This window comes from Scomber scombrus, chromosome 7 (assembly GCF_963691925.1).
Source record: "Scomber scombrus chromosome 7, fScoSco1.1, whole genome shotgun sequence".
NCBI lineage: Eukaryota > Metazoa > Chordata > Actinopteri > Scombriformes > Scombridae > Scomber > Scomber scombrus.
Window position 1 is genome coordinate 18,516,646 of NC_084976.1, and position 21,228 is coordinate 18,537,873.

At 38.8% G+C, this 21,228-nt stretch overlaps 1 protein-coding gene across 1 annotated transcript; it reads left to right on the top strand.

Moving 5' to 3' along the window:
- The first annotated feature begins 1,935 nt into the window (after positions 1-1,935).
- On the top strand, positions 1,936-19,974 carry cers2b (ceramide synthase 2b). The gene is made up of 11 exons (XM_062423006.1): positions 1,936-2,407; positions 9,675-9,848; positions 10,418-10,535; positions 10,619-10,737; positions 13,420-13,477; positions 13,716-13,766; positions 14,812-14,904; positions 15,355-15,483; positions 16,842-16,948; positions 17,053-17,206; positions 17,777-19,974. Exons 2-11 carry the CDS (start codon positions 9,676-9,678, stop codon positions 17,927-17,929), a joined length of 1,155 nt encoding a protein of 384 aa, XP_062278990.1. The 5' UTR covers positions 1,936-2,407; position 9,675; the 3' UTR covers positions 17,930-19,974.
- Positions 19,975-21,228: the final 1,254 nt, after the last annotated feature.

The following is a 21,228-nucleotide window of genomic DNA, read 5'->3' on the forward strand; positions in this document are numbered from 1 at the left end:
TCCCTTTGGATAAATTATTATCCTTGATGAGCTCAAGGTAAATTTTACTAAAAGAGAAAGAAGGTCATCATTTGATGAGTGCACGGACCAAATTATGAGAGGAGGTAAAGAAGATACATTTGTTACATTCAGTGTTTCATCTACAAGCTTCACAACATGCAGAAGAAATGAAAAATAACTCTGTGTCTTCACAAAACTTGTCAAGTCCTGTGGATTTCTTTCTTTCCTTTTTCAAATTCTTTCCTTTGATGACCACTGTGGTGGTGAATTAAAGGGTGGAAAATATTATTCAAGCACAGACACAGTTTCTGAAAATGTTTTAATCTGTTAAACAACTCTTGTTGCCACCATTTTCAAGATCATTTATACTCATTCTGGCTTTTTGGTTATAGCATTTATTTTCATAATCGATAATTTTGTCAATTAATCTATTAGTTGTTTGGTCTATAAAATATCAGATAATGTTGAAAAATGTCAGTCACTGTTTCCCAAAGCACAGGGAGACATCCTCAAATGTCTTTTTTTGTCTTGACCAACAGTCCACAACTAAGAAATATACGGTTTACTGACACAGAAACCAGAAAATATTCACATGGATGGAGCTGGAACCAGAGAACTTACACATTTAAAGAAATTAATTTCAAGAATCACTCATAATAGTTAGTGATTAATTTAATAGTTGGCAACTAATTGATTAATCGACTGATCGTTGCAGCTCTCCTTAATAACAAAAGTTTTCATAACTTTGATTATGGTTAATGTGAACTACTGTGTTGCAGGATAAGAAACTTTTCTACATGCCGTGACAACTTAATTTATTCTATTGTTTATGATAGTGTCAAGATAAGATTAGATTTAGATTAATAGTAATCCCTCTCTAAATGTAACTGAATCTGAGGGCAGCTGGAAGCTATTTTAATGTCCAATAGTTCACAGTTGACATCAGTTGATATTTCTTAATATTGCAGAACCCTTTGGTAACTCATTCATAATCTTTCATGACCTGGGTGGGTTCTTCATGTAGAACAGGCACACAAGAACACACAGCGTTACTGACCTTGTCCATCTGAACCCGCCTCACATGTGCAAACTGTATCTGGGTCAGGGCTTTTACAGGCCAGAGGTCAGTCAGAAGTGCTGTAATGTTTGTCAGTTTGTAACCCTTCATGTGCTTGTTTTATAGCTCACAGGGATAGGAAGACAACTTTCCTATTTCTATTGTTTCCTTTGACCAAAAAAAGAAGAAAAAAAGGAACAGCTGCAATATGGATATCAAAGGGAGAAAACCCACAAAGGCAAATATTTAGGTCCGCTCTTTGCATGTATAAAGGTGTCAAATCAACAGGTATACATACATGACACTGAATGATAATTACGCACCTGCAAAACTGTTGTACTCAGCACAGGAGATAATGCACACTAAGATAATGTCATCTTAGTTTTATCACACATTAGGTTGTTGGTCTTTGGTTTTGGAGGACGGTTTAATTATCTTAAGAAAACAGAACAAGTTGAAGTTGCCTAACAAATAAAGTTAATTTTACATCCAAATTTAAATTAACAGTACAAATAGCAAGGATGTCAAAGGTCAAGCACTGCAAAACTGGTGCCAAAATTAACCGGGGGTCTGTAAACAGCCAAGAAGGAAATTAGTCATATTACCCACGAAAAATGACTGGATGAAATGAATGGCTGTGGAGAGTTTAATCAATTTACAGGAGTCACCAGGACACAGTGTGTGTGTTGGTGGGGGGGGCGAGGGCCTAGTAAAACTTCTCTCTGAACGGAAACGAGGCGCGGATGTGTGTGTTTGTGTGTGTGTGTGTGTGTGTGTGTGTGTGCGTGCGCGTCAGAATGCTCTCTCATGTGCTTGAACGTCATCTGCGTCCCTCCCCTCTCCGTTACCCCCCACCCCCTCACTCCTCCCTCTTGTCTGCTGCTCCTCTCACTTCGCTCTCCTGCCGGCCAAACCTCCGCCTCGGCCCGGCCAGACACCCGGACAGACTCCGCCGACTCCCGGGACACACACTGGGTAGCAAGAAAAAGCCTGGACACGACGAGAGGAAGGGACCCCAAGAGTTAGCTTTAAAATTGCCGGGTCGCATTGCAGCATCTCACTGGTTCTCCTACCTCCAGATACGGCTACTTTTGCTCTGTAACCCCTCTCCTCCCATCAACACCTACAAAAACTAACTTTGAGCTCCACGGAAAGATGTAAAAATCAGTCCGTAGACTTAACTTGGACACAAGCAGCGGGCTGGACCGTTAGCAGGACCGTTAGTGGGTTTTTTTTTACCAGCGGGAGCACCACAGGACTTTGTGGTGGGAAAAAAAAGACAACAAAAAACCACACTTTTTTTCTCAGAGCTAGCCTCATTTCACTCTTCACCACCGAGGGGAAAATAAAGTAAGTAACAGTAACCGTTTCACTTTCATGTCTCCAGTTAGACGTTATTAGTTAATGTGCGTGTGTTTCTGCGGCTCATCATTTGCGACGTCATCACGCACTCGTATAAAAGCAGCACTCTCAGGTTTAACGGCAAAGAACGTATTAATGTCGGTGTAGAGCTGTGATAATGTGTCAGGAAGTTATCCATAACTAACACATTCAATGTTCCTTGTTGTTTGATGCGTGGCCAGACGCGTGGCTCATTATGGGTGTCATACTTAAAGTTTACTAACTAACTAGCGGCAGATTTGACTACATTATCACTCACCACCAGGGTTGGGAAGGTTATTTTGGAAATGTAATAGGTTACAGATTACTAGTTACCCTATTTAAAATGTAATAAGTAATGTAATTATTTCAAGTACATAATCAAAGTAATGTAACTTATTGCATCTGATTAGTTTTTGATTAGTTTCAACTGTTAGGGTGAGTGTACCCATTAACCCCAGTAGAAACTAAGTTCAGGTGTTTTTCATGGATACTGGCATGATGTATAAGGGAGATCATTTCATATAAAGCAAGATTTATCTTTCATTTGAAAATACATTCATTAGTTCATGTAGATTTTGGAATATAAAAGAAAAATATTTTATGAAAAAAGTCAAAAGTCTGGCATGGGATTAATTGGTACTGTGACACCATTTAAGTCCACTTCATGATTTATTTACAAAACATAAAATATATAAAATCAACAATATATGTATTCAGTAACATGTTAAATGAGGTAAAACCCCTCCTCCTGAGCAAAATCTTAAAGGTGTGACATTTTCATCACTAACTGTAATTTTATTACACATTTTTCTCAGTAACAGCAACGGATTATAGTTGCATTTATTTTGTAATTAAATTGCGTAATGCCATTACATGTAAATACTTACTCCCCCACACTGCTAACCACACACGTGTAAACCATTATAAATTATACATCTATTTCTTAATTACAGTGATGTGTTTCAGTTTGGGACCCCCTCCTGGCACCACTTCCCCCTGGAGTACATTACAGCCCGTAGGATGAACTCACCACCAAATTAGCTGGAATCCTGTTACACAGTGAGAGGAAGTTCAGACTCATGCAACCTCATTGTAGCAGAAGAATACTTCTTCAAACAAAATATACAAGTTAAACAGAAGGTTATGTGTTTAAAACCAACTGGTAGACATGTGCAAACATCTACATGTTGTTGCAATACCTAATTATTGGTCTGTATGACACATTAACAACAGGAGATAATTAAAAACAAGTTTATTGCCAAATAGGTTTGCATAAAGAAGGAATTTGCCTTGGTGTTTTGGTTCATAACCACGTAATGTACATATAATTAACTCATCTTGAGTAATATAAAAAGAGAAATAAATAATAATAATGTTAAACAGATTCTAAGTGAGAAGAGCTGCTACAGGTTTAAACTATAAATGGAAGAGAATGAAATGTGCAAAATAATGAGGGCATGTACAAATCTATATGCAGTGTACAAATAATAATTATAGTGTTTTACATGATCAGGCTGTGTAATGCTTTTGTTTTATACTGACAGTAACTAACTGTTACATTCTCTCGCATAAAGTCATATATAAATTAATGTATGAAGTCATGTAAGAATGTATACACAAAGTTATAGTGACTTGATGCTTTGCTAATGGTGAGCAACATGACTCCATTATTCAGTCAGTATGCATTAAATCTATATGAGTCAGGAATTAAGTAAGTGTTACTTGTGTATCTTCACTATGACGTGTCACAGAGGTTTTTTTACCCCACCACAACCACTCATTCATACTTACTACCAAAAAAATCATACAATAATGTCAAGATACTAGGCTCTAAATATATGTTGACAAAAGCTTTGAATCCAAGTAAAACATCATGTTAATCATTGGGTGAAGTTTGATGAAAGCCTGACAGTAGTTGTAGATTGATCGGTTAGTATGCTGACATAATATTAATTAACAATTTTTATAACAGATTCTTCTTTAAGTCAGTTATCAAGCAAAAATATCAATCATTCATTTGTTCCAGCTTCCTAAATAGGCCTTGGTTATCAGTTTTCTGACATTTCATAGACTAAAATATTTGATTTAAATTGCTAAATTAATGAGAAATGAAGTTGACCGTTATTTGCAGCCCTATGTCGCAGTCTCAAGAAAAACCTTTTCTTCTTTAACCTGGACTTAAAATAACTCCAGCTATCATCTATCAATGATTACATCTTCTACTTCTTCAGCTCTGTCCATTCAGTAATCAGTAATACTGATGAAGACAGGAATGTTGCCTTGACTGTCTCAGTACAGAAGTACTTCAGTGTTTCCCGTGCTTGATGATCATTATCCTGCCTGCACAGCTTCTACTCAACAGAAAAGAAAAGCCTCACATATACCCCGGGGGCTAAACTGATTGCCCTGAGCAAGGTAACTGTACTTACTCAAAAGGCATGAATTGGTCAGCATTCAGTCAGGAGATGAGAATCAGCATGACAATATTATCCTCACACCTCCTGAAGGAGCCTATTCACTTCAGCTGACTGATTGAATCTCCTCATCAATAATTCATCAGGGTCATGAATCAGTGTCAAAGGTATTGAAGTTGACTTTCTTGTGATCTCTATCTAAAACTCAAAAGACTGGATAACAGTGATGATGATTTTTACTGACAACTTAATTATGTACCTTGATAAAAAAAAACGACACTGTGTTCTATCAACTATGCTACTAGGGGATGTCTAAAATGTGAAAGATGTGTATGACTCAGCCTCAAAACCTTCAGGCTCAAAATGACCTGAGTTACAGCTAATGAACCATGCGCATAAAGCATGCCAGCCTCCTGAACTGCCACTTCATCCCACAATATGGGCATTCAGGATTTCATAGTTTCTCTTACTCTTATCTGAAAACTGTGTTTGCATGTTGGATCATAAAGAAAGAAGAATTGTAGAATAAAAGGCTGATCTACTTGACGACGACTACCTGATACAAAAGGCTGATATTAGTTTTGGGGAGATCAATAAGTTTAGTAATGAGCACCAGTTTATTACATGTAGACAGTGTTTCCCTCATACTGTTGTCAATGTTAAAATTATAGTAAAACAGCATTTAATGTGCTGCAATTGTTGTCATTGTCCATTAATCTGTATTTTCTCTCTCTGTTAATCGCTTTGGTCGATATATTGTCAGAAGATAGTGAGCAAGACACCTTATAACTACGTAACTAAGTATATTCAGATCGGTTGTTTTATCATACTGACAGTCCAATATCCCAATATATTTAGTTACTGTCATATATAATACTCCTCACATTTTAGAAGCTGGAGACAATGAGTGATTGGCATTATTGTTATTGTTAATCATCATTTTACCTCTAATCCATACTTTACCTTCATGGTACACTAAAATCATAATGTAATAAAAGGTTTTAAAGGTTATCAGCTATGTGAGGAAACGTGCATCATTTGAATGGCAGAGAAAGACTCTCACAATAAAGGAATTAACCTATAAGCGAAATGTGCACAAAAAAAGTAATTTTAAGTTTATACCCTGTTTTATTGTTGCTGTTTTCAGGAAGAATGTGGATAGCATGACTGAGAGACAATTGCTAATGGGCCACCATTCACCCAGTATGCAGGAGACAAATATGCCAGATTTAAGAATGGATTAAGTATAATTTGAAATCCCTCGAAAGTTTGGGTACAAATATCCTCACAATGAGTAATATAAATTCAGAGGATTCAAAGGTTTTGTCATATTCAGAAATAATCAAGTAATCAATACAATGAAATTCTTAGTTTACTAGTGCTGTCAATTACTCTATTTAAAATATTTACTATAAGCTATACTAGAAACTATGTTTAATTAAGTATTTAATGTACCAGTGTTTACTCTTTATTCAAAGCATCTGTACAGGAAATATCTGATCAAAGAAAAAGGAAACATGAATCTGGTCAAGCGTTGGATGCAGACTGAAAGGAACTACAGGCATATTTCATTTGTTTATGGCACTGAAGTAAAATTTAGTCCATGCGATATTCAAGGCTAAGATTTAATGCAGGGCTGCTGACTTATCTGAATGACTCTGCCCCAGTTGTGTGACCTCTTGTGATATCAGTGTCTAGTCAACGTGCAATTCTGTCTCTGACTTATCAAACCTTCAAAGCTGATGTTCTGAAAACTCAGCTTTGACCTCTCATAAGGGGACGTCTACATATAATATGTCCATGTCTGTCTCAGTCTCACAGTGATTTTTTTTTAAAGGCTGGGGTTTGAATGACTCAGATGTTAGTGAGCAACTTAAATATGGATGGATATGAGTAAATGGGCAGTTTTACACACACACAGAGTGATTCACTGACAGACCATTGTCTTGTGACATATGTTCCTTTAGTCAACTCTCATCAATCTGATAAACAAAGTATTAGGTGACTTTAAAACTCTAAGATTGCATTCATCCATGAGGAGTGAATGGGAGGGCAGGAGTACTCCCTCTATATGATGGCAGCATGTTTACATTCTCTAAATATTTCTAGACTCTGTACCAGGTCGCTGCCTGGTCTGTTTAGGTATTCCTCTGCTGTTACGCCAAAAACTGAGAGGCTTGTTCTCTTTATTTTGAGAAAATGCATCACAGGTTTTTAAACTGAGGATTCAGGTTGAGTTTAAATAAAACATATCAGTAACAGCTGGAGCTCTGTTTACAATCATCACATCCTAGTGTATATTCATAGTGAGGGAGAGAGAGAGAGAGAGTCAGAGAGAACTTCCTTTCTCCCTCCCCTGCCAGAGGCATCCTTTATTTTTATTGGACCTTTGAAATGGTCAGAGTCTGGTCATATGATCCGGTGGGCCAATGGAATGTGCTGTTAGGAAAGCTGTGCGGGGGAAAAGTGCTTTAACATGCTGAATTCACTGGATGATCTCAACACGTAATCCTAAAAATATCCTGAATCCTGAATTGCTTCAACACAGCCCACGAGTGCAATGTAAAAAAATATAAAGAATGTGTCATTGGTTAATTGCAAGTGTTTGTTTTTAGGGTGTCTGTGCAAATTGTGTAAAAGAGTATGTTGAGCCTGATTACAGCTGATACACTTATTTACAGTTTATAGTCAGTTGTTATTATGTGAAATCATGTGTTACACAGGGCACAGTCTGCTTGTCTGCGTTCCTCAGCACTTCTGCCCTTTGAACCACTCCTGTTTGTGCTCAAAAGCTAATTAAGTTATTAGATTACACTTTTTATGGAGCCAGAGACAAGAACACAAACATGCTGTTCAGCAGTGCTCACAAACCTGGCAGCCAAGTGAGCCGTAGCGCTACCGAAGTGGAAGAGTTTACAAAACGACTGGGAAAAATATGTCACCTTTCCCATTCCCCACCTGTGTTGAGAGGGGGGAGAGAGAGAGAGTGAGAGAGCGAGAGAGAGAGAGAGAGAGAGAGAGAAGGAAAAGCCCAGTGTTCATCCAGCCGTGCTGTTGCAACAGGAAACGGGGCCGTGACTAACGTGACATGATGTGGAAAATAACCAACAGTCTCAACCATGACATCGTCTCATGGAGAGTGTCAGAGGCTTCAACCAGCAGCATGGGTGCCTATCACATGTTAGTTTATGCATCAAGTTCTTATCTGTATTAGAACAGATGGATATTAAGCCAGATAAGGGCACTAGGTACACTTGATAAGGATATTTACATGTAGGACCGGATATTGAGCACCAATACTTTTGTGGTGCCGGCCAAATGTGTTTACAGAGCAATGAAACCAACAATATTAGTACCAAGCAGCCACATACAAAATCTTAATAGTTCTTACACATCTTCTTGTGTTTAGACATTTAAAATCTTAAATTAAAGTGCCCTCAATATCTATTTTAAAAAAAAATCTTCTTGTTCCTACAGATTAATTTTCAAGCCTCACTGTTCAGAATGATGTATGTGCAGAGTTTGACATGAGGACACTGTTTTTTATCTGCTGAAAGTGGAGAGTTCATTGAAAATCTGATGTGAACACGGCCCTATGAACAGGATTTGTGACATCACAATTAGTTTGGAAGTCAATCCTGGTCCAGTATTCAACTTACACTAGTGTAATGTAGAAACTTGAACCCTGCAGTGCAGAAACACTGGATAATTAACTTGCTACAATGTCTCCTACAGTGAAGTAGGAGACATTGTGTGTCTTATGTTCATATTTGTTAAAGAAAGGTGTTGAACCAGTAACATGTTTTCTTTCGGCACTGTTTTAAAAACATTTAAATGATGCCCAGCCCCAGACATGAATGAAATCAGAAGATTATTTATTAGTTTTGTGAATCATATTCATGAAGCACACAGTTAAAAGGTCTTAAAAGGCTTCTCTTTTTGCTTGTTTTTCAGTAGTCTCGTCTATAAGTAATTTCAGCTGCATATTTTGGAGGTTGTCAAGGGAGTCAGAGCATTACGCATGGTTTTGGCTCTCTGAGTCAAAGAGGGAATCCTTGATTACTAGTGGGGAGCAGAAGGGCGGGGATGGGAGTGGGAGTGAAGCGGTTAAAGGTCTTTGGCATTACAGCTGCAGCGGGTGGGGGGGGGGGGGGGTTGGGGGGGTGTGTGTATATGTATAGCTGCAAGGGGACTCCAGAGACAGAGTTCTGGTAGTGGGTGTGGAGTGAGGGGGCAAGGTGGGGGGACGCCCCCGCTTCTCCGCACATATGGATGAATCATGATTCACATCACTCAGATGCTACTTCTCCCTCTCCGCCAAACCTCTTACTCTCTTTTTATGCCACTCCCTGAGCTCAGCGGCAGAAATATTCATGTCTGTGCTGTCTGACTAACTCTCGCAGCTGCTGTCGACGGTTGAGGGAAGCATTGCTGTTGAAAGCATGAAGGAAAAGATTTGCTCAGTTGTTGGTCTGATTTCTGCTCCCTCTCGGGGGCCTCCACACTTCCTCGTATGCTGCATGTGCTCTGGTATATGCATTAGGAAAAACCTACAGCAAGACTTCCAATGAGAGGGAAACATGGGCACCATCGTCTAATTCTCTTAATTACACGCTTCCAGACAGTCCTAATCACAGATGCTTAACCATGAAGCCAGGCCTTTATAGCACATGTCTTTAAATCAAGCCTCTGTAGGTGGGGCCTGATTTAAAGGCTTTTAGGTGGAGCTGTGTAACCATTTATGTGGGTGTGAAGTCTGTAGAACATGCATGACTTAAGTTTTTTAGCCTAATAAACCCCTTGTGTTTCCTTTGTTGCAGGATGCTGTCGCAACTGAACGAGTGGTTCTGGCAGGAGCGGCGTTGGTTTCCAAAGGGCCTGGGCTGGGCTGACCTGGAGGATAGGGATGGAAGAGTGTACGCTAAAGCCAGCGACCTGTGGGTGGCCCTGCCCATCGCCCTTGTATTCCTCATTATCCGTCAGATCTTTGAAAGGTCAGTCCATTTTTCTCTCCATCTCACTGTCTTTATATATTAACATTTTGCTTTCTATTTATTTCCAAATTCCCCTCAATCCTCTTGTCCTCTTTTTATCTGGCCATTTGTCATCTCTTCTGACTTCTAATTGGATTATTTTACTTCAAAATGCAGTTTTTATCTGTTTATTATTTAATGTTCCTTACCCTCTCTCCTACTTCATACAAGTCCATTCTTTCAAGTGATTATTGCTAATGCCAATGTCATGATTGCATTTTTATTCATACACCCATCTTATTATAGAGACAAACAAACATCGATAAACAACATAAATCTATTTACATGTATAAAAGTGCATGCTGTCTTGTGACTTGCATCATCCTATCATCAGTGTAAATTACAACTTGTATAATGCTATTAATCGTTTTTTGCCTCTTTTTTTTCACACATGACTTAAAGAGTTTCCCTGGCTGCACCATCTGATTTATCCCGTGCTTTTTCAGTTTCCTGCAGTTCCTGATTTATCTTTGTTTCATGTATTTTTCAACTCATATTTCATCTGAACAACCATTTGTTTCTAATTGCAGGAAGGTGGCTACACCTCTGGCCTCTCTCCTTGGGGTGAAAGAGACAGTACGACTCAAAGCCCCTCACAACCCCACACTGGAGTCCTACTACTGTAACATTACCAAAAACCCCACACAGGTAGATGTTCACAAACATACACACTCAAAAGACAACTGTGCTGTGTGTGCACAAGAAATTAATCGTCTTTGTGTTGTTTTCAGACATCAATAGTGAGTCTTTGCAAGCAGACCGGCTGTTCAGAAAGACAAGTGCAGCGATGGTTCAGGAGACGGAGGAACCAGGACAGACCGAGTTTGCTCAAAAAGTTTCGAGAGGCCAGGTAAACACACATGCACATATACGCAGACACACTTTTAAACACACATGCACACACTGCTATAGAGCTGCTGTATAGAGCAGGTTATAGCAGCTGCCACCCTCGCGTTCCTCTGGCTATATGAGCACATTTCTGAGGGCAAAAGTAGCCCTCTATTTTTAACATGCACTCATTACAATGCTGCTACCGTGCCTGTTGCCCCTACTCTTCTCACACACACACACACATCCAAATCCAACCATCCACACATCATACTCATTAGCGCAGGGCCTCTGCAACAGGGGCTCTGTCACCGCTGTCAGTTGTTTTTGCATGTTAGCATTTGCCGTAACAGACGCAGAGCTAAACCAACATTGTGATCCGCTGATAATACAAGGCCACGGAAGTTAGTGAGTCTCAGCTGGTAGGATTCACAGTGTGGCAACAGATGACGCTGAAAAATCTATAAGTGTGGCGTAAACAAAAGCAGATAACATGATGCTATTAACATTATTGCAAATATGCTTTGATATGCATGTACAAATAAACATGATGATCTGTTCAAGCATAATTTCATCCCATATATTGTGTTCAGTGTGTAACTCCTGTGTGGTGATTCTCATTATCATTAGCTTCATTGTCATGCTTTTTAGTTGGGTTTAACAACAGATCTAGAAGATCTTTTAAGGCAATATAAAGGGTCATTTCACCCAAATTACAAACAGACACAGACTTCACTATAAACATTTGTCATTGGAACTACACTCGACTTAGGGAAATAGTCCCTATAAATATAACTTGGAGCATGTTAAGTGGATTATCCACAGTAATAGGGACACTGTTTTTGGGAAGTTTTGTCAGTGTAATTCTTCAGTGCTGTGAGTAGACTCGAAACGATTTGTTGTTCAACAGAAATTACGTCGATATAAGAGGGGACATATCTTTTCTTCTTTTTGTGATTTTCTGTTTTTTTATACTGCTACACTTTCAGAAGTGTATGTTAAACATGGTCAAAGTTCCAAAACATGAGGTGAACGTATATAAAAATACTCCCTGCAAGTCAGCGACCGAGGCTTCACCCTGTTATGAAAGTGCTATTTGCATAGTTACTTCATCCTCAGGATGACATCAGATGCTTCCTGAATGTCTGAAATGGCTGCATCTACATATTTAAAACATCCAATAAAAATGTGATATGTGAACATGAACTAATTCATACTGTATGCAAATTACAAGTAATTTATTTATCTCAAAGAAAAAGTGCTTAAACAGTCTTCATATCAAAGAACAAACACACATAGACCAATTTTTAAAAAAAACATTTAAACACAGCCACGCTTGTCCTTGTATAGCTAGTAGGATCTAGTGGCTGATCTATGCCAATTTTGCAGGTTCCAGGACCCCCTGAATGTCACATGGTATTTCACACATTGGTGAAATCCTACTACTGTTTGCTTATGTTGCCTCCAGAGTCACTACAAGTGGGGTGCAGCATCCAGAAGCTAACCAATCAGGACAAAGTGGGCTCATTCGGAGGGATTTCTTAAAGAGACAGGAGCTAAAATGTCCTCGTCAATCATGGGTTGCTTGAACTGTAAATCATACAAAGATATTCCACTAGAGCCCGAGAATATACGTAAATATTAAACCTGGACATGTGCATGATATGTCTCCTTGTTAATGTTAATCAGGTATTTTTATAATCGATCACTTAGGTCAAGACAAAATACAAAACAATACCTGATTACAGTGCCTTTTCTTCATCTTACACAATAATAAAGTGAATATCTTTCAGTTTTGGAGTATTAGTCGGACAAAACAGTGATTAATCTGAAATTGAAAACAAATTTAGGCAAATGAAAACAAAACTATCTGTATGGCAAGATGTGGGTTTGTTTTGTTTTTTTGTAATGAGGTGAACTGGCCCTTTAATCTGTAAGAATGAACCAGAAATGGGTGTGTGTTTGTGTGTCTGATCTGTGTGTGTGTGTGTGTGTGTGTGTGTGTGTGTGTGTGTGTGTGTGTGTGTGTGTGTGTGTGTGTGTGTGTGTGTGTGTGTGTAAGTAAAGCTTTGTAGTGGATTGATGTTCAGCATACAGGATGATGCGTGTGTGTGCAGATGTGCATGTGACTTCTTGTTTGTCACTCGCTGCTTATGGTGTGTGTTTCACTTGCTTGTTGCGACATTTTTCCTCTGAATCAATCTATTGTGTGTGTGCACACAACAGGCTTTCTGTTCCTCTCTCTTATTTCCTTCACTAGCATATCTTTCACACACTCACTGTCTCCTATTTTCACTACATTCAGCTTTTTGTTTTTCTGTGCTCTGGGTCTGCTGCTGAGTGAGATCCCCTTTTTCTCACCACCTGTATGAGAGGCTGCAGCGAGGATGAACCCTCGCTGTCTCTGTTACAGGATATTATAACAGCGAGGATACAATCTGACAGCTTTCATTGTCTGTCAGAGTGTGTCTGGCTGTGTCCTGATCTGACATTCTCGGCGCAGTTCATCAGATTTTTCCAGGCTGTTCATTCAGCCTTGCATTTCTTTCCATCTTATGTGTTTGTGACTGTGGTCAAGAATTCTTTTTTGTGTGTGTGATGTGTTTTTGCATCTGCTTGCTAGTAGAAAATGTGTCTATTGTCTTTTACCCCATTGACTGAGTAGAGAGTGTGTTTGTATGTGTGTGTGTGTGTTCTCTTGCAGTTGGAGATTTACCTTTTACCTTCTTGCTTTCATTGCTGGCCTGGCCGCCCTCATCGATGTGAGTACCGCCATGTTAACCTCAACCCCCTTCTCTCGTCTCTTTACATCCTCATTCGTCACCTGCCCTGTCATCGTAACTTGATGGTTTCCATGGTAGATTGTCTTTTTTAGCTGTGAGAAAATCACCTCTCCCGTTGTCAGAAGGGCAGCGTTGACTCATTGCCTTGCTGAGTCAGTTGATATAAATACACCTGTCGAGCTCTGCTGTCTCATTCACATCACATCTCCCCTTCCAGAAACCTTGGCTGTATGACCTGCAGGAGATGTGGCTAGGCTTTCCTATACTGGTACGTCTCTGGGATGGCTGAGTACACTGAATGCACAAAACACAAGGCACACTGCCGATACAAAGCTGAAAAAAAGAGAGAATCAATTAATCGGTCGACAAAGTTAGACAATCAGCTCATTATTTAAAGGTTAAGACTGACAGTTTTCTGTATTTTCTCATTGTCAACAAATCTCACATGCAGAACCAACAATAAATTCATCCTACTTACAAGTATTGTGTGTTTATCCAAAGTCTGATATATCTTTTTCATCTGTGCTGTCGACTTCTATTGTTGTCCAAAAACTTTAAATTAATTATTCCCACAATTAAATTTAAATTAAAAACACTACAATGAGTCACACCACTGCACTAAGTAAAAGGTTCCTTTATCCTGAAGAGTTTGGGCTTGTTAGTTAGTTTGGAAACGGCTCCAAAGAATAAAAACAGTGATCATGTTTGAGACTAAGGAGAGCAGTTCCTTGTAAAGCAGACGACACTGAGCATGTGCAGAAAAGATCACAACCTGTTGACTTTATGCTACACTGCACATTGTAAATAACTTCAGTATAAAGTCAAGAGGTTGTGATCTGTAGCACAACAAGCTATCAAAGCTCTGTAAACAGAACAGTATTCCTGTACATGCTCAGTTGGATCTGCCTTATACAGAACTACTGTCCAGAGACTGAAAACGCCATCGTTTCTATTAGTCTTTTGAGCCGTTTCTAAACAAACTACCGTAATGGAAGGAACATGTCTCTCAGTGCAGTGGTGTGGCTCACTGATGTGTTTTAATAGAGTTCAACAACAGAGTTCATTGTTGGTTTGGCTCTGTATAAGATTTGCTGACAATAAGAACAAGTTTAGTCCTTGATGATAAACAACTGCAAATCATTAAGGTTCTTCATCAAACAAAGAAAGTTATTAAAATGTGTCAACTTGTGACGGACATTTATTCACTACTCTCTGAAAGACTTTCTGAATCACTTGCAGCAGTGTTTGCAGTATTGATTTTGGCACATTGGTGTATGGATGGTGAAGTCAAAGATCTGTTTCCTCTCCTGCAGACTCTTCTGCCATCTCAGTATTGGTACTACATGATCGAGCTGGGTTTCTATGGTTCTCTGCTCTTCAGTGTGGCTTCTGATGTCAAACGCAAAGTGAGTAGTGAAAAATAATACATTTCATGGGAACAGAAGGAAAAGATACTCAAGATTTTCTGAAAATGGAAAACAAGTAAAAATGTTGCACAGAGCAGTTTTTTTTCCCTTTTATGTGGTTATTAGATGAAGATCAAGGCAGCCTGTTCTCACTATCTTTGACATGGACTGTGGGTGGACATTAGACTGTTTTTACACGTGTATCTAAATGTGTGTGTGTGTGTTTGGACTTTGCTCAGCTTGGGTCAGCTGAACACAGTGGGGCAAAATCTTGCCAAAGGGTCACAACGTGCTCCTGCTCCAACACAATATTTCAACCTAGATGCCTCTTAAGAAGGATTTACTGCAACACATTCAGACCTACTTAAAATATGCAACACACAAACACATGCTCTCGAAATGTTAATTTCACATGCATGAAAAGTATTTGTCCCTCTGCCACCTCTTTAGGACTTCAAGGAGCAGATTATCCACCATGTAGCGACCATCCTTCTTATCAGCTTCTCCTGGTGTGTAAACTACATTCGTGCTGGAACTCTCATCATGCTGGTGCACGACTCATCTGATTACTTCCTTGAGGTAAATATCTCTCCAGAGCCTCAGCTCAGTACTTTGTATTCATAGTATTTTGATAACCTCACTTCCATTTTGGCAAACAAACATGTGACTGCAATCAGCTGACATATCACCCATGTACCTTCACGACCAGTCAGCTGTTAATGGTAACGTGAAGAACTATATGCAGAATCATGCAAATACAGTAGAAATGAATGGGGCCACTATAAAAATTCACAAAACCATAATTTATGTTGATGTCATTTATCTCTACCAATAAGAAAAAGGCCACTGACCCTGCTGACTTTAATGTTCTGTTTTTACATATAATTCACTGAATGCTATAAAACTGTAACTTAAATAAAGTGGGACAGTGGCAGTAAACTTGTGATACACTGCCACCTGGTGGGGAAAACCACATTCAACTACACAACTTCTCTTTTCTGTATTCTGGGACCATGAGCTGGAGTTGCCTATCTTAATTAAAGCGACAATAATCAATATATTTTATAGTAATAATGTTTTAAATGCTGACCCTGCAGATCCCCTCAGCTTTATGGAGCTTCATAGCGAGTTTCAGCTCATTATTTAGCTGTCCAGCTGCAACTTTACTGTTTTGCTTCGCTGTCATAATATTGTTTTTTCACTAAAAAACCAACACTACCTGGATGGAGCATTTATTATCGAAAGAGACAGGATACCTCTCAGGAGTTGGTAGAGATCAAAATTAGAGCTAGAAGTGAGTAGACTTGGACTTCCCAGTGATTCATCAGGTGGACAGAAACAGAAACACGACTCCAAATGAAGTTCAACGTATATTAAACGGTGATGATTTGTCAATGTTGTGCTCACAACTTGTTTCTGCCCCCAAGTGGCCAAAAAATCAGTTATTGTGGGTTAAAGGATGAGTCACATCCTTCTAGCTTTAAGTCAAAGGCAAAATGGCATCCGCTAGGCAGTTCCTGAATTGAATAATGACATCTTGATATGTTTTTCAGGTCTAACCTATTATTTTATGACTATATTTTGAACTAGTATCACAAAAACGGTTGTCTCTTAAGATGATGTCATGTGAGTCTTTGTTGTTGTTTTTTTGTCAGCTACTTGTTTATTAGTGTCTGTTTGGTGCTTGTATTGTGATATTTTTTCATGTCAGGCAATGAACTCTGGCTCCATCTTGTTGAATGGTTGATTGTCTGTGAAAACACCAGAGACAAAGAAATAAGTAAGAAGAAAGTGGAAACAAGTCTAGCACTTTATCGCTCTATCCCTGACAAAGTCTCATATGTTATATGTTAAATATATCAGACCTGAATCTAAACTGCACATGTTGTCTGCAACTTCCCTGTTGAGTTCATTTTTCTCCTCTCTCCCTCTGACAGTCTGCAAAGATGTTCAACTATGCTGGGTGGCGAAACGCCTGCAACTACATCTTTATTGTATTTGCTGCAATCTTTATCATCACCCGCCTTGTCATCTTCCCCTTCCGGTACATGTTCCATCACCACAGAGAGAGACAATATATTACGCAAGTATTTTATGCCTTTTCACAACTTTTTAGTTACCATTTCCTGACTCTCTCTCTCTCTACAGGATTATTTACTGTACGTGGGTATACCCAGTGACACTCTATGAACCCTTCTTTGGCTATTACTTCTTTAATGGCCTCTTGATGGTGCTGCAATGTCTACATGTCTTCTGGGCCGTCCTCATCATACGGATAGCAGTCCGCTTCCTCACAAACAATGTAAGCAAGCATGAAGAAATCTATATGCAAGGTTCAAGAGAGAGACTTTTGACTGTATGTTAGTAACTCTGCTGTTAGGTGGATAAAATTACATTATAAAATTACATTACATTAGGTATTTTTCTGATGTTTTACAGACAAAAAGATAAATTGAGCAATTGAGAAAATGTTTTTTCTGCAAATTAATGATTAGCAATAATAACTGTTAGTTGCTGCTGCATATACAGTTCTCAGTCTTAGTGTTACAGTCAGACTCTGTCTCTTGGATTTCTTTGATGATTTCAAGTCAGTCGTGGGTGGATCAATCATTCAACACAGATTATAAAACTGTATAAATACCTACAAAGATTAAATATAATAAGAACTATAAGATAACCATAAATACAGGTACAGTTAGCATAAGAATATATTCCATCACAGTATATATTTGTGCATGCAGCTGGACAGTTTGAGATTGTCCTGACGTTGGCCAGAGCTCCAGTGCAGTTCTGAGCTGAAGGTCTTCTTGATTTATGATGTGTCTCTAAACGGCCATCCCTCCTTACACTGTCTTTTTTTTTTTTTTTTCAGGAAAAAGTGGATGATGAAAGAAGTGACAAAGACGAGACAGATGTATCAGAAGAGGAGGAAGTAGAAGAGCAGGTTAAAAAGGACATGAAGAAAAATGGACCGGTGCAGAATGGTTACACAGTCTACAACAACAACCACAGCAAGACAGAGTGAAAGCAAACAAGTGTCAGGACGAAGGAATGTGAGAAGGACTCATATCCCTCAGTTGGGGAGTGGGAGGGAGGGATAAAGAGAGAGAGCGAAGAGGGGACGTGGGTGAGGAATGGGGCGAGTCATTCCTTAAAACCAAGGAAATTTGACAGTTACTTTTGCACAGCTCGAAAAACACTTTCTCTCTCTCTCTCACACACACACACACACACACACACACACACCTACACACACACAACTCATTTTTAGAGGGCACAGACATCCAGCAGATGATATACACACTACATTAAGTGGCATGGCTTTTTCGCTTTGTCATCAGAGAAATGTATTATTGTCAGTGTGTCCCCACATTTCAAAGAGACAGGGATGAAAACAGAAAGTGTGGGGAGGACACGGAAGAGGGGGAGTGATGCTGCTTCTATTATAGCTTTCCTTGTTCTAACTGTGTGCCTTATAGCCTTTTTCCATTGGCAATTTTGGCCTTGCCGAGTCAAACCGTGCCACTTTGATTTGCATTTTCTTTGCCAATTTAAGTCAAGACCCAGATGGACCATCTTTGAGTTCAGTGCAGTAAGCAGTGAGATGTTTAGAGTTAGGGGGCAGGGACTGTGTCGTGTAGGTCTGCAAGACGGCAGATAGACCCACTATTGTAATGGAGATGCAAATCCCTGCTGCGCTGGACTGACTCACCAGGTCAAACCAAGTCAAGCCAAGCCAGCACCTGTGTATGGAAAACCACCAGTAGAGCCAGCTAATAGCCATTTTAAAGCTTTCTGCTTTACTTATGTGTCGCTTTATTCCACTGTACTTTTGTTTTCTACTAAAAGAACAAATGAGAGTAAAGGTGAGTTTTATAAAAGTCACGCAATAGGGCATTTATTTCCCTAATTTTCTGTCTATGCAATAAGTGTTCAGCTATCGCAATGTCTTTGCACAAACCTACAGTGTCTCTTATATAATGTAATAACACGCAGTGAGATCGTGTGCCTGCCGTTGCTTTCCAGTCTATAAAGTCGTCTGCCTTGTGAGCTTCACAGAAAATTTGGTTTCAGTTTTGTGGATAACAGCATCTTAAAAAATGTAATCCACCATAGCTGATTGTGTACAATCCTTGCTTCCACCACAGTTGTCTGAGCCACAGAGGATGCAGTTCTCAGTCCCACAATCTGAGCAGTCAGGAGATACAGCTGATGCAAACACTGCAATAGAATCACAGCTTCCTGCTAGCTTGACAGAGCTGAAGGTTTTTTTTTTTCTCTCTCTCTCTCTCTCTGGTTTGGCTGAAGCAGTTTCATCCAGTTAAGTCATGAACCATGCTGATGATGCCACCCACTGCAAAAGCAATGACGCGCGGTAAAAAAATATCTTGCGAATGTGGATTGCTCTGTTGAAATGCAGAAGTTTTTTACTGAGGCGAATTGAGGACCACATTTGTTCAGACCACTGCCTAGTAGCCAGGTTATGTTTGTTAACCTGGGTGAGAATTTAAGTGTTGATCTAGATGAATGATTTTCAGTATGATTCTATGTATGAAACAGGTTTACAGGTGTGTTATTTTATGTTAGTACCAAGGAGGTAAAAGATATTGAAATCAGGCTTTTAGCAGTTCAGTGTTTTGATGAATTGATAAAATTATGAGTGTTGCAGTTTTGTTGTTATGCTTTAAAGTTGTTTTTTTTGTATGTCAAGTGCCTTATCTGTAATGTATGGGAAGCTCTCTCTCCTTTCTTCATGTCCTCATCTGTTCTTCCCTGTCTCCACCTCACATCACAGAGCCAACAGCAAGACAAACATGTCCTCCCACCCTCTCTTCTCCTATTCTTACCTGTTCTCATAAATTTCCTTAATTTCAAACAAAGCCCTCATTCCACCACCACCACGTTTTGTTTTTTTACTAACCCAGACCAACCAGCAACCTCTCTTCCCCAGCGATACAGATGAATCAGCTGTGTCCTGATTACAGTGTTATTATTGTTTTATTGTTTGTTTAATGATGCGTAAGTATTGTTATTAATAATAAAAGGAAAGATCATGAATCACAGTGACAATCATGTCAAGTTCTCGTTTGTTTAGGCATCATGTAAGATACCACACACATTAAATCATTTAAGTTACTCAATTCCAAAACATCAAAATACTTTTTTTTTAGAGCTGCAATGATCTGCAACTCTATCGATAATTCATCCTTTGAATCAAAATTTAAAGTCCCACTCCACTCAAAAATGTGTTTTTCTTCTTGCTCCTTCAGTTGGATGTTTAAGGCTCACTGTGCAGGATGATGTATTTGCAGACTTTGACACTAGAGGGCTGAAGTCACATTCATCAGCTGAAAGTTTCTCTGAGCTCAACATCAGAGTTTAAACCACTTACCTTCATGTTGTGTGACATCACAACTAGTGTGCAGCAAGTCGAGAGCCAATACACAACTTGCACAAATGTGATGTGAAAATTTGAAGCCTCCAGTGCACAAACAACAATTAAATACCTATAAAAATTCATATTTTTTGGATTATTCAGTGAAGTTTTTTTGTAGTAAATACATAGAAAGCAGAGGGATTTTATATGTCTTAAAAAATGTCTAGAGGGCATCTTTAAACAAAAATGATATTTAAAAAAAAAAAAAGAAAAAAAAAAAAAGTCTGGTTCCAGATTCTCCAATTTATATTATTGTAAAGTAAATATATCTTTAGGCTGTTGGATGAAAATAATTGTTAGGTGCAGCCTTAAAAAAAGAACACTTACTCCCATTAAATATGATTTAATTCCTTTTAACTCACATTGAAATACACTATAAAAAGGTTACAAAAGCTGGTTACAAGTTAATGGATGAGTCATACAAATCGAATGTAACACAGAGACCATTTTCTCATCATGAGTACTTTTGCTTTTGATTTTAAAACCTCTGTGCTTCCCCTTAAGTGGCCTAATAGTATGAGGAATGGAACTTGACATATAAACATTTAGGTATTAAGCTCATTTTACTTGTGTGATGCCAAATCCAGCGTGTTTTAACTGGAGGTTTCTAAGTAAAAGAGTAAAAAGTAAATTGTACAGAAGAATTAATGCTTTCATTATATACCACTGAACAATCATCTGCTTTCACATTTCATCCAACACAGCAGTCAGGCATCTATATGAATAGTGAAATAGGTTTTCCCCGCTGTAATCATTCTTCCTGTCTATATAGGCTATTAAAAGATCACCTTCAAATGTGCTTTCTATTTTTGTAATGGGGGTCAAAATCCACAGTGTGTCACACAGTCGTTTTGTGAAAAAATGCATTTAAAAGTTCATCTGAATCT